We start from the raw sequence: 14,260 nt of genomic DNA, 5'->3' as shown, positions 1-14,260 counted from the left end.
GGCCCAATTCCGTCCTCCTATCTTATCCTCTGTCAGCAGACATAAATTCCAGGGGGACAATTATCTCACACCCATTCCATCCAGCCCATTCCAGTGCTTAAGGAGATGTATTCTTTTTTGAACACATGGTACCTACTTATCTCCACTCACCCATCCCTATTCTCACACCATAGACAGGGAACAAGCTTTTGCCTTTTTTATGGCGACGCACCTGGGCTCTCCAGACCTGTAGAAACCACTTCTTCCACATTGCTACCGTTCAGATTAGCCCTCATTATGCGATCCAGGGTGACATCAGACCAAAATACCAGCTCCTTGCTGTGGTGGAAGTCAAGGGCAATGGCATTTTCCAAGTTGTTCAGGAGCAGTGTATACTCTGAGCGATGAGGCAACACTTGCCGGATATCAATTCGATTGGCAAAGAGCAGCACTGGCTCCGGCCCTGAGGATATATGAGAAGACAGCATTAGAGAACTTTGATAGGGTCCTGCCTACTATTCCCTTTACTACAAGTCTCAGAACACAGTCTTGCAGCACTGGTAGTAAGAAACCAACACCCAATTACAAAACAGCTCAGACAGCTCCTTTCCTAACCCCACCACATATTTCTACTTTGAAAATGAGCAGTTTTAAAACTTTTGGCAAATGTTCACTCAGCAAGATGTGATCAGTCCAGGTCCCATTTGAGCTCATCTCACCTGAAGCCACACCATTAGGCACATGCTTGGCAGCAAGGTTATAGTCTCCTTTGTCTCTATCCACCTTCCAGCCATGCAAACACACAAGCTATACCACATCTTCTACCGCAACCTCCAACCACAGCAAAACAGGACACAGTTAAAGTATGCCTCAGCCAGATATAAAGTAAGTCAGTAGATACTTGTACTGAAAAAAAAATAATTGAAGTTCTTTATGAAGAAAGTTTGAGAGAGTTGAGTTTGTTTAGCTTGGAGAAGGCTCTGAGCAGAACTCATTGCAGCCTTCCAGTACTCGAAAGGAGCTTGTAAGCAGGAAGCAGAGTGACTTTTTACATTGTCTGTTAGTTATAGCACAAGGGGAAATGGCTTTAAACTAAAAGAGGGGAAATTTAGGTTAGACATCAGAAAAAAATCTTTATTTTGAAGTGATGAGGCACTGGAACAGGTTGCCCAGAGAAACTGTGGATGCCCCATCTTTGGAGGTGTTCAAGGTGAGGTTGGATGGGGCTCTGGGGCAGCCTGACCTACTGACTGGCAACCCTGAGCACAGCAGGGGAGTTGGAGCTTGATGATCTTTAAGGTCTCTTCCATTCTAAGCCATTCTATGATTCTTTATGGATATCATTAGGGTAATTCCTAATTACGTTCTTATTTCCTGAAATTGAATTCCTAATTCATCAGCTTCTACATCATGGGAGTTGAGGAATCAAGTTAAACAAATGTACAGGTGCCCTTAGAAAACAGATGTCCTTACAGTAGCCACTGAGGACTGGTGACCAGCATCTAAGGTCAAACCAGAGCAAAGAGGTGTGATACAACTTCACTGGCAAGGAAGGACTGAGACACTTCCTGAACAGAAACAGGATGCTGTTTCTGTCTCAGGGTGTAGGCCACCTGGAATGACGAGGAATAAGAAAAGAAAGCAGAGGCTGTCCTGTTGGCAAGGAAAGGAAACAGTGAAACACCACCTCACAGTCAAAGTCATAAAATTTTCACAGGTTTTCACCAACAACCTAGGCATACCTAATATAAATCCAGGTACTTCCTTGTGTGTGAGCAGCCTAATGTTGGCAGTGAAGCATTAAAGGCAAAGTTAAAAGAATTGGACCAACAAACATGCACTAAAGTAAGACTGAATTTCTGTTTACCTAGAGCTTTGCAGCTACGCTTGTCAGGGCGCAGCTCATAGCCTTGCTCACACCAGCACTGGAAGCCACCTTCACTGTTGGTACAGCCTTGGCTGCAGTAACCTTCCTCAGCACATTCATTCACATCTGCATGTTAGAGATAAAGGGATAAAATTATTATGATATTAACAAGCCTAACAATCTCACCACAAGCTTGCTTCTGCCTTCATGCTCCAATTTGCACCCCATCATAGCCATCAACTCCAAACACATCAAAGCAGCAGGGAAGAGGCTACTGCTCCAAAAACTCACCTTGGCATGACCGGCCATCTTCCAGAAGCCTGTAACCTGTATGGCAGGTGCACTGCACCATCCCTCGTACCATCTGGCACTTCTGAGCACAGCCACCATTGTTGACATTGCAGTTCTCCTCCCCTGTTCGTGGACCTGTGAAAGCAATAGATGAAGACAACTGAGCTGAAACCACAAAGCAGCTGCTTGTGTTCTCAGCTGTTAAGCAGCCATCACCCTCCAGAACAGGCTAAGCAAGACAGGGAGGAAACAGGTTGTGCGGGAAGCTGCTTCTTTACACTCAGAAATGTCCCCTGCAGGCCACAACCAACAGGGAGCAGCTACTCCCAAGATCTGGACAATGACACTCAGAACAATGTGGTTGGGGATTCACTATCTGTGCAGACAGACTTTGATACCTGAGAGTATAATCTTCTCCCCATTATTCCTTCTCCGCAGTATGCAATTGGAAAACCACAAAGGTCAGCGTCCTCAGTCTTCAACCCACACTCCCTTCCATTAACACAGCCCAAGCTTTCTTCTTTACACACATCCTTCAGCAACACTAAATTGACTCCCACACACAGTGCCTCCATTTATATTTAAGACCTGACTTGCAGAACTTACGGCAGTTTTGATGCGGGCTCTCATCACTGCCATCTCCACAATCATTTGCTCCATTGCAGAGCTTCCGTTGCCCAATGCAACGCCCATTCCCACACAGGAACTGGTCTGGAGCACACTGAGGGGTCCCTGCAATAGAGGAAGAGGAATATAAGCACACCTGAGCTTACTGATGGAACAACAGTCATGGGGAAGTAATGGATAAAGAACGTTTCTGGTTACAATCTTTATATATGAACAGAAATCCATCACTTCCTCTTTCCTTGAATTCAATTCATCTTCCACTTCTTACTGCTCCAAATTTCTTTACATTGACTCAGAGGCTTGCTCAGCTCTCCTTCAGACTGACTCCAGTGCTGCCTTACTGGAAATCCAGCTATTTAGTTTCCCTCAGAATGACTTCAGGGTCTTAGCTTAATTCTATTTGGTTCCAGATTCCACAACTTTCCTGAGCATGTGTCAGAAAGGAGCAAGTTTAATCATCTGAGATGCTAAACCAGCAAGGCTATAGATCTTAAGCCTGCTGAGGAATGTGTGTCTTGTCCAGCACTAACTGCACTGTGACGGACTTGGAATGAGATTTACATGCATCCTTGAAATGTGAGCTCAGGCAACAGGATTTCACACATGAGCTACACACTTCAACTTCTGCTGTTGGCAGGGACACTACAGAATTCCTGTAAGTAAAGTAATGCTATTTGCAGGGACTCTGCCAATCTAATTGTTTCTTCAGCGATAACTGCACTGTCCTATTGCCTCTTATTTCTTGTACCTCGCAAGCTGACTTTGTTAGTGGTTTCCAAATCATCGCACTGTGATAATCCTGGGAATACAACAAGACAGCACAGTTACCAGCAAAGAAAAAAATAACTTGGCAGGCTGCCTGTAAGCAGAATGGAAAAGGGTAGGTGTGAGATTGTCAAAGAGAAATAAGAACTAACGGGCACACCAACTGCGAACACAGACACATGCAGACTCACTTTCCAGGGCACAGGAACACTTTTAATAAAGGTTTCTGAAACTTGGACCACATTTATCATAATGAAGATAGAGATTCTTACTTAAGTTGATCTCCCAGCATTCTTGGAACTTTCTTTCTACAGCCAACAAAAACGTAATTCTAAGTGTCACAGGTTTCTAACTCTTGCTACAGACGTTAAGGCTATATCTCATCAGATCGGCCAGTACATGTCCTGCTGTGAACAGAACCTCCAGGTTAACTCTTTGTTGCTATCACTGTAGACCCAATGCAGAACTGCACCATTAATTTTATGGTAGCGATAGGTGTACTCAACCATGCTGGGGTTTGTTTGAAAGTGGAGAGGTTGAATTTCAGTGGCTCTGGAATTTTGATTTGGCTTCAGGGTGGCAACAGTTCAGTGTTCGTTTTAAACACTTTGGTTATTAAGACAAGGAAACATAGTTACTGCTTTTTCTTCAAGTACAATTGCTTTTTCCAGGATTATTATTACCATCTTCTGCATGCTGGTGCTCATGACAGCTGACCCATCTAGAGCAGTAGCTCCAGGACCTCTGAGCTCAGCCTCAGTTCTTCCTGTACAATACACACTGTCCACTCCTCGACAGGCCCATGGTAACAGTTCTAAACTATCCCTTTTATCACCTGTAAACCCACTTTTTAAAATACACTTCTGGACTCTGCTCACTATGACAAATGCACTGACCAGTACTCATTACTCCTCAACAAGGGCTACAGACAACCTGGAGGATTGAAGAAAAATTGAAGATTCTAGATATTCCCTGAATCCTACAGTAATATGAGGGTCTGATGAAATCCTCTTCCATATCCATAATTATATAAAAGAATATCTATAAGGGAAATGATTACGACAAAGAACAAGAGAGATTCCCAAACAAAGGTAGAGGAGACAGCAGGGGTTGGCATCCTTAGCCTCTAACACAAAGGCTTTCTTCTTAACTTTCACAACACGTCTTCTTTTGATCTACTGCCTGTTAACAATTGCTTGGCAGCTTCATATGGCAACACAAAAGCTACCTAGAATTACCTACAAAGCATGAGCTAGACTCATGCCTATTTAACAAATGCAGCAACTTTGAAAATTATTAGTATTTACAAGTCTGAATGGAACAGCCTCAAAGCTTTGTGGTAAATCATAGCATGGACGGGATAGAAAGATGCAGGGATCTGATGTGAAAACACAACCACTTTAGTTAGTCTAATCACTAGAACTGCAGGTGTTTGCGAGCATAGAAAATAGCCTACATATCTCACACTTTGAGAAGCACTGAAAGTTGAGGCTGAACTCTGTCAAGCCATCCAAAAGAGACTTTGCAATCCATTGCTTCCAGGATGGAAATATTAGCTACAAGAAGCAAGGCAGCAGACCAAACCTGTATTTTCACAATTCTCCTCATCACTGTTGTCGGAGCAGTCATCTTCCCCATCACAGCGCCAGGACAAACGGACGCAGCGCCCTGATTTACAGCGGAACTGGTCAGCTGTACACATAGATGTAGCTGAGAGGTAAAAAAAAAAAAAAAAAAAAAAAAGTCAGATGAGCAAGAATGATCAGAAGAGCCTACTTTCAATAACATTCCCCCGCACACTCATGCATTCAGCAGAAATGGAACACTCCCATTAGACCCCGACACTCACTGCAGTTCCTCTCATCAGACTGGTCGTCGCAGTCAGAGTCTCCATCGCACCGCCAGCCGGCATTAATGCACAAGCCACTGTTGCACATGAACTCCCCAGAGCGACATGGCTGGTGAGATGCTGCAGAGATATTAAAAAACATAGAGTGAATTCAGGCCAATGGAAATCCAAGAAATCTCCCAATGCCACGCTTTTCCTCTACTATTGCGGAACCCAGTCCTGACTAGAGTCCTTCTGGAAACTGCTTTAATTCTTGTGTGCAGAAATGTGCTGACTATGCAGTGATTCCTGTCACTACCCTCAGTTTCCTGAATTTAAAATACTGAAAGAGACAGCTTATGTGTGATCAATTAGATGGCTGTTTTTCCAGCCAACTCAAAATCCATTTAGGTTTGCAAGTCAAATGTTTGGACCCATGCATCACTCTGCACTAACTTACAGCAGTCAGATTCATCAGACCAGTCCCCACAGTCATCGTCGCCATCACAGTGGTAGATGTCCAAGATGCAGCGTCCATATGCACACTGGAATTCCTCCAAGCTGCAGGTGGCAGCTGGAACATCTGATGCTAACAAAGGAATCAAACAAAATATGCCTAAGGTAACAGGACACAATCCAGTTTAGATGCAACTTTTCTCTACCTAGTAACAGACTAGCAAGTATTCAGTGGAAAAGTGTTGGAAATTGCTAGTCCTTGCTGCCTATCTCTGCATGACTTGTATTACTCAGAGGACCATCAGTGCTGTTTGTGCTTCACTGAGGAGTGGTTAAAGCTATACACAAAGGCAACTGTGCAGTCAACACCCTTTTAAAAAATAAAAAAAAAAATAAAGAAAAAAAAGGAAGAAAGGGATGAAGATCCATGAATGTCACCTTCTCTCTTGTGCTCAAGGTACTGTTCTAGTGCTCTCTGCAAAGAATTTTAATTGTTATTAAATTTCCAAAAATCAGATACAGAAACAGAAATAAAAACAAAACTATCATATTGAGTAGTTCTTAATATAGAGGCACATCAGAATGAAAGGTTAAAGTACGGCACAATTCCTTCAAAATTGTAACAAAAATGTGCACCTGAAGACCAAAGGAAGCAGCAAACAGCAGAGTGCCCACTTCTGCACCTGACCTTTGAAGTTTCTTCAATCCCTTCACTCTCAAGCCATCACTCAAACAAATTATGTTTTATCAGTAAGGAGCACCAGCATACCCCAGGCAGAGCCCAACAAACCTAGTCAAGGATTTTCCCACTGTTCTCTGTTCAGCAGCATACAGTGCGGGAAGTGATGAAAAATATGAGTCTCACACAACTGAATCTGTCTCTTCTCCTACTGTCCAGAGAACGAACACTATGTTTCAGACACATGACCTTTTCAACTGAGGAGCTCCAAAAACAGATCTATTAAACAAAAGGGAAAACAAAGACTGGCAATCTGGGACAGGAACTATGCCCATAGGCATGCAGTAAGAGCTCCAGTTCAGCCAGTATCCAGTGGCTGGGTACTGAAATGTGTGTTAACCTGCTCCTTACCAAGGAAATCTGAAAGAAGTGTTTGGGCTTCTCTGAGGAGAAAGTGAAGCCAGTGACATAAATTGTCATGTACTCTGATTAAATTATATGACTCTCCTACTCCGCAGTGCTCTCTAGAAAAACAAACAAACAAACAAATAAATAAATAAGGAAAAATAAAAAAGAACAGCTTTGTCCTACATTGTTTTAGATGAACAATGAGCAGCACTGGATATAAGAAAAAGATGACAGCCACACTGAGGAAGATAAGATAAAAGGAGGTAGCCAAACAAAGCTTCTTAGTGAAGTTCCATACCTAAAATGCCTTACAGAATAAACTGTCATTTACAATTTGAGAAGCATTCCAGCTCAGAGGAGCAGGGGCACCAACTCAGGTTGCCTGTAAACCTCCATAGCAGGCAAGGTTGAAACAATGTCGCCCCTCATTCCCCCAGGGCATATTCGTGGCCTGTGGGGAAGCAATAGGCAAAGGAAAAAGAAAAGAGAGGGGAAAGGAGAGGAAGAGAAGCTGCCTTCCTCTTAGAGCTCTTTCCCAGCTTAGAAACGTTTGCAACCCCTGGTTTGCTGCCAACTCTCATTATCTAGAGAGATAAAAGACAACTCCCTCTTGCACCCACTCCCCCTGCCCTTCAGGAGCTGGCAGCCCTGATCCCTCCTCCCAGAGCTTTTTGAAGTTTCCTGCTATCTAGAACAAATCCTGCAAAATGCCTTTGAGAACACGGTGGGGGAAGGGACCACTGAAACTTTCACAGACATTAACTGCACTCAGAGACACAGCAAAGAGGGAGTGGGGGCTAGGAAGGGACATAATAGACTCTTGTCCCATTTACAAGGCTATGATGGTGGAAAACAAAAAAAAAAAAAAGACAACTGTTGTTGGCTCTCACACCCCCATCTATCTCCATTCCCATCAGCCAAATCAGTTTCTAGCTAGCTCGTTTACCATCCCTTATCAGACTATGTCCTGCATAAAGCACCTGAATGGTGAGAAGGTGGTTGTGCAGAGAGCCCTTGCAGCATGCCAGTTAGCAGCATGCAGTCCTTGAAGATATTATCAGTGGGCAGAGTCCCCTGAGAAATTCTGGACAGGATTCAGACAAGAGGATAAAGAAGTCAATTGTTTCCTCCCTTTTCCCCTTGCCCTTTATCTCCTGTAGTTTTATATACCGCTATATTCACTACATCATAAGCCCCCTGCTCTGACTCAAGGTCACACAGCCATGGGAAGCAACAGAGAAGTAGCCAGAAACAGATTAAGTATTTCTGTGAGGTAACACGAGAGACAAACCATCCTCTCGTGCCCTCTGGGGTAGACAAGAGAAGGCAGCATAGCTGCTGATACAGGCAGAATTGATTTGTTTCTGATCTCTGCTGCAGGAAATGTGTCAAGTCTCAAGACAAGAGCAGGTCCAAAGGGCTATTTCCTATGGTTACAAAGCAAGAAGAGCACTTACGGCAATTCTCTTCATCCGAACCATCTTTGCAGTCTGTGTCACCATCACAGAACCAGTGCTCAGCTATGCAGCTGCCATCACTGCAACGAAACTCCTTCTCTGAGCATTTCCTCATATCTGCAGAGAAAGCAATACAAAAGAAAAATCTTTGACTTTTCTTAGAGTGCTCAGGAAAAACCACACCATAGTCCTGAGGCTCCTAGGGCATTAGCAAACATGACTGCTTATTAAATCACACATTTTCAGGTCATGCAGTGCCTGGACAAAACCACCAGTGCTCATTTGATAGACACAGAGTAGTGAATTCAAAAGGAATCCATGGGATTTCAAAATGGCAAGTCAAGGAAAAACAAGTCACAAATGATTTTTGCCTGGCAAATAAGCCACAGCCTGAGATCCCAAGCAGCCAGGGAAAAAAAGCCAGGGAAAAAAATATCACACAAACTTTGCTCTGATGAGCCAGCTGCAAGCTCTTGACATACTAAGGGGATCTTAGAACTGCACAGGTGGGAGTCTGTGCAATGCCTTTTTAAGCATCAGCAGGGCATTCAATATATTGGCAGCACCACTACTCACCACACTGCTCATCACTGTTGTCTCCACAGTCATTGTCACCATCACAGTGCCACAGGCTGCGGATGCAGTACCCATTCTGACACGAGAACTCATCCTCCTCACATTCTCGTGGTGCTGCCAGAACACAATGTAGAATAAGGTGAAGGTAAGGCACAAAGATTTATCTAGTAGAAAAACAAACGCATAGCATATCGTAAATTGAGCAACATCCTCCCGCAAGGACACTGCCATGTTGGAGAGGCTTTTTTCCCTTTTCCCTATCAACATCAGGATGGCCACTGAGTGTCTCTCTCCCACTCCAACTGCATGTTGACGGTACAGCAAGCTCTAAAACCTGACAACAAGGGCTGGAGGAAGGACATGGAGCAGAGTAACTGAGCCATCCACCATGTGCTGGTATTTTTGCACAGTTCCAAGTCAAGTTCAAGTGATCCTTTTTGGCAATGCATGCCTCCTTAAAAATTTAAAAATTAATAAGATTTAACAATAGCAAGTGTAGAGTCTTGCAACTGAAAAGGAATAATTGTATGCATCAGTACAGATTAGGGGATGTCCTCTTGGAGATGAGCTCTGTGGAGATCGACCTGGGGGTCCTGTTGGACAGCAGGTTGGCCATGAGCCAGCAGTGTGCTGTGGTGGCCAAGAAGGCCAATGATATCCTGGGGTGCATTAAAAAGAATGTGGTCAGCAGGTCGAAGGAGGTGATCCCTCTCTACTCTTGGTGAGGCCACATTTGGAATAATATGCCAGTTCTGGACTGTCCAATTCACAAAAGACAGGGATCTAATAGGAGACCAGCAGAGGGCCACAAAGATGATGAAAGGACTGGAATATCTCCCACATGAGGAAAGGCTGGGTGACCTGGGTCTGCTCAGCCTGGGGAAAAGACGACCAAGAAGGAATCTCATAAATGTTTATAAATATCTAAAGGGAGATGGGAGGCAGATGGATGAGGCCAGGCTCTTCTTGGTGGTGTGTAGTGATAGGACAAGGAACAATGGCCTGAAACTTGAACATAGGAAGTTCCGTACTAATTAGAAAGGTGATGGAGCACTGGAATAGGTTGACAGAGAGGCTGTGGAGTCTCCTATGGAGATTCAAGACTCATCTGGATGCCTACCTCTGCAACCTATTGTAGGGTACCTGCTTTAGCAAGGGGCCTGGACTCAGTGATCTCTTGAGGTCCCTTCCAATTCCTGCATTTCTGATATTCTGTGACTATCATTATCTGGCAAACATTTCATGGCAGAATTGCAGCTCCGCCTTTTTTTCCCCACAATGTCAAAGTTATCTTCACAGGAAAGGTGAAAGAGAAAATTCACTGAAACGTGAAAGAGAAAATTTAAACTTCTTCTAAACTCTCCAGCATTTGCAGCCTCACTCTACTCTGTCTGCCAATCTTCTACAAAAGGTTGTCTGCAGGCCAGTGGGGAAAGAAAAAGGGACTGCAGAATTAGTACCTGAGGACTTTAATCCATCATAAATCTTCCTATGGTTAAGTGCTAGTCTGGACAACTCCCTAGGACTCTCTTATTCACAGAACCAACTCCTTTCATTAGTCTCCAGATCTTCTGATCACACCCTTCTCTACTGTTGCCTTAAATATACGGGCATTCCAACTTTTTATGAAAAAATAGAAGCCCAAAAGGATCCAGAACCACATATCTTTTCTTTCACCAAAAATGGACCAGGAAACTAAGCTTAGTCCTGCCATTCAGAACATCACACAGAATAGATGTTAAAACCCTGAACTCTGCTCTGCATTCCTCTACCCAGATACCAAAGAACAGGGGCATACTGATTAAAAACTGATAAAATACTGATATGCTTTTCTTGAGATATGATTGAGTCACTCTGGAGTACCACACACACAACTGTTGTAGAATTCAAGAGCTGCCGGGTGATGCTTATCAAGCAGCTGCAATCAACCAGACAGCACAAAATACTGCTCCTAGCTGCAGCCTGATGTCAGCTCCAGCAACCAATGCAGTTTCAAAGAAGCTGAAGATCGAGTGCTATGCAACACGTTACTTCCCCAGCACATGCTGCCAAGTACAGACTGGATGATCTGTTTTGGTGAAGGAAAGCTGCATCCCTGAACACCTTTTGCCAAAAGAAGCCAACCACAAATAACAAAACATAAAAGTGCAAAAGGAGAGGGCTAAGGTCCAAGGGCTCAGGCAAAATTCCCTGTTTTAATAAGCTGTAGAAACACAACAGCAGTGCTCACGGCTAGCAGTATGCCATGGCAGCTCTTCTGAAGATTGCACCTTGTAGGCAGCAGACAAGCCAGCTTTCAGGGTAACTGCTGTCCATGCAGGCAGCATCCCTACAGCACCTTTCTCTCTCCTCAGGGAACTCAGTTTGAAGGGAGAAGACGCTGGGGACAAAGACAGCAGAAAAGCATGCACAGCAGAAAAGTCAGACAGTGGAACCTGAGGCCACAGGAAGTTAGCCAGACAAGCAGTTCAGTTGGTATTTGGCAGAGGTTAGGCATTTCCATGAAGAGGGGAGGACACGAAGCACTGAGCTCAGGGAACTACTTCATGCGACATTAACTAGCAAGGCTGTGGTGCATAAACTGTTCTGCAGCTGGACAGAGAAGCATCCCCTCCCCCAGGACACACCTCTGAACAGTGAGCCAAGTGCCAACACAGGAGGGCTTACTGACATCAGAAACACCTCTCTGTCAGAGGAAGGATGTAGCTTATTGCAAGCCAAGGGTTTGCCTCAGCGGATAAACTCTTAGAATTCCACAATAAAAAGGGCTAGCTTTCCCCAGCCATGGCAGGTAGGCACTGCACCCACCCTCTCCCCTTAGAGAGGTGACTTACGGCAGTCCTGTTCATCAGAATCATCCTCACAGTCGTTGTCTCCATCGCAGACCCACGACCGGCGGATGCACTTCCCATTGTCACAGTGGAAGTCCAAGGGGGAGCAAGTGGGCAGCACTGCAACAGCAGAAAAACACTTCAGTATGAAGCTGCAGTCAACTTCCTTCCTGAAAGTTCCTTCATCCTAGTGGAGGAAGGCTACATCTTTTATAAACAAAAGACATGAATTTTTGAGTCATGAGGAAGAGCTGTGCCTCAGATGGTGGGCCAGGGTAAGTTTGCAGCTCGCCGGTCTTTCCTCCCCAGAGAAGCACTGACCTTTCCACAACAGAGGAGTTGTCTTTACTCCCCACTGAGTTTATTTTTCCTCTTTCATCCCTAAGCCTGCTATCATCCTCTTATGGCACATTTTTATAACAAGGAAAATTACAGTATCAACGTTTTTCTGTATGCTTCACAATGCAGTCCACACAGTTTTATTAACACAGTTAATTCTTTAGGGTAAGAACCATAAGAAGCAGTGGTTTTGGGAACAAGGTTTTGCAAGGTGCATGAAAAACACATAAAACACATGTTTCAGCTTGGAGGTTCTGCCAGCAATTTAGTCTAAAAAACCTGCAAGGAGAAGCAGGAATCCACCGCTGAGGACAAATTCAGTGTATCTCTGTATGGGCAATAGAATTCAAATCCTGCTAGACATCTCCAGAAGGGACCAAGGAAGAGGGAGTGTGGGACACTTTCCTACACAGGACTATGGCGGCAATGGAGTGGAACCACAGATCCACAGCATTTAATGAAGCCTGGAGCCACAAAGATGAAATTCAAGAGGAAGCAGCATCAGCCCTGTCCTTCCCCCACAGATGAGAGGAACACTCAACTCCAGGGAAGCTCATGCTTTTAAGTGCTGCCAGCTGTGGTAGGGAAGGGGCTGTACAAGACTCTGTTCCTGACAGGTGTGTTCTCCAAAGAGCAAGGTTAACTCAGTGACGTGAAGGGGAGCAGAGGCAGTGCCTGAAACCCTTTCATCCCAGCCCAGCCTGCCGACAGCATCTTCCATCTGTCACCAGGAGGGCCAGCCCTCGCCTGCTATGCTTCTGCTTCCTCTGCCAATGCTATCCTGGATGTGGGAGTGCAAAGGGGGGTGGGAGGGTTTAAAGAAGACAGTGAAGACGGCAATCACACACACAAAGAGGAGGATTGGATAAGGAGAACAAACAGTCATGTTTTCAGCTTTTCCAGCTTCCTTAACCCTCCATTTCCATTCACCACAGGATTGCTGCCAACGTCCTGTGAAAGCAGTATGGATTACACTACATAGAATCATTCACAGCTCTGCTCTTTATAGCATGCCCTCCAACATTTCATACCAAGCGTCTGTCCTAAAAGCCTCTCACCCTAAGAATACACCAGAGCAGTTAAATTCAGACTTGCTGTAACAGACACCTCTTTTTGTAACCACAAAAGCGGATCATCTTTTCAGTCACTCCTGTAACAGGGCAGGCATAGGCATCCCTGTAACTGACAAGACATCACTGCAGATGTCACCACAGATGACACTGAAGCTTGTGTTGGATGGCAAAATACAGAACTTGACACGAGTCCTTGCAAAAATGTTTATTACCTCAAGGACGCCTTGTGTAGGTGTATGTCCAGATAACACCACGCCAGTTTCAGGCCTTGGAGAGGCATGAAGGAAAGGGAAGCATACAAATCTGTATCATCACCCCATATCTCTGGCAGTACCCTGGTCTTCCAGTGGCTGACCCACTTCCTTAGTCTTCGTGCTGGGGCACTAAAGCGAAGAGGCAACCCCTTCATCCTCATGGGGGACAGAATGGGAAAACATCCCTAAATTCTACTTCCAGACAAAATCAAGACAAAGTTTTAAGATTCAGAAGATCAGTTCCACAGATCAGCCCTCCCTTCTTCCAGGACAGATCCCATACTTTGCACGCTGAAGCAAACCTTCCCTGGCCTCAGCTGCCATTTCAGGACTAAGACCATCCCCCCAGCATATGCTTTTCTGCCTGCTCTCCGCAGTCCCAGCGTGACTAATCACCAAAGGACTGCACAGGAGCCGCCTGGAAGGGAATTTGCATGCTGACTCTCCAGGGGAGAATTCTTCAGGCTCGCAGAGGGTTAGGCCATTAGCACTGGTTCAGAGCTGATACCATTATCCCATTGAACTGCTGCATCCCTTCATGAGGTAACGACACAAAATGAAATTCCACCCCTACAGGGAGCAGTTCAGCCAATTTCATACTCCCCCTAAATATAAAAATCGAGCTTCAAGCACAGAGGAGGGGGTGCATGAGCAGGGGAAAGAGAGCAAAACACATACAAAGGAGGACCTAATTCCCACCCCAGCAGACAGCAAGTGTGTGCCAGCCCAGACAGCGCCAGGGGGGAGATAAATCCCCTTCTACAGGAGCTCTCCTATAAAGGAGGAAGAAAAAAAAAATCCCAAAACTACTTAAGACAAAAAACAGAAAA

The 14,260-nt window shown here is 44.8% G+C and overlaps 1 protein-coding gene across 1 annotated transcript in view; it reads right to left on the bottom strand.

Annotated features, from left to right (window-relative positions):
* Positions 1-14,260, bottom strand: part of LRP4 (LDL receptor related protein 4) — a 77,674-nt gene that overhangs the window by 18,241 nt on the left and 45,173 nt on the right. Inside the window, exons 3-12 of the mRNA XM_042862369.1 lie at positions 11,768-11,884; positions 8,934-9,047; positions 8,358-8,474; positions 5,818-5,946; positions 5,379-5,498; positions 5,114-5,239; positions 2,744-2,869; positions 2,138-2,272; positions 1,847-1,972; positions 212-442 (exon numbers count right to left, since the gene is read on the bottom strand). Of these exons, the coding sequence (XP_042718303.1) occupies positions 212-442; positions 1,847-1,972; positions 2,138-2,272; positions 2,744-2,869; positions 5,114-5,239; positions 5,379-5,498; positions 5,818-5,946; positions 8,358-8,474; positions 8,934-9,047; positions 11,768-11,884 (1,341 nt within the window). The remainder of the gene's footprint in view (positions 1-211; positions 443-1,846; positions 1,973-2,137; positions 2,273-2,743; positions 2,870-5,113; positions 5,240-5,378; positions 5,499-5,817; positions 5,947-8,357; positions 8,475-8,933; positions 9,048-11,767; positions 11,885-14,260) is intronic.

Source organism: Lagopus leucura, unplaced genomic scaffold (assembly GCF_019238085.1).
Source record: "Lagopus leucura isolate 7727_CA_CO unplaced genomic scaffold, USGS_WTPT01 Super-Scaffold_1, whole genome shotgun sequence".
In the NCBI taxonomy this organism is placed as follows: Eukaryota; Metazoa; Chordata; class Aves; order Galliformes; family Phasianidae; genus Lagopus; species Lagopus leucura.
The sequence above is the reverse complement of the archived record's forward strand: the minus strand, read 5'-3'. Positions and strand labels throughout refer to the sequence as shown.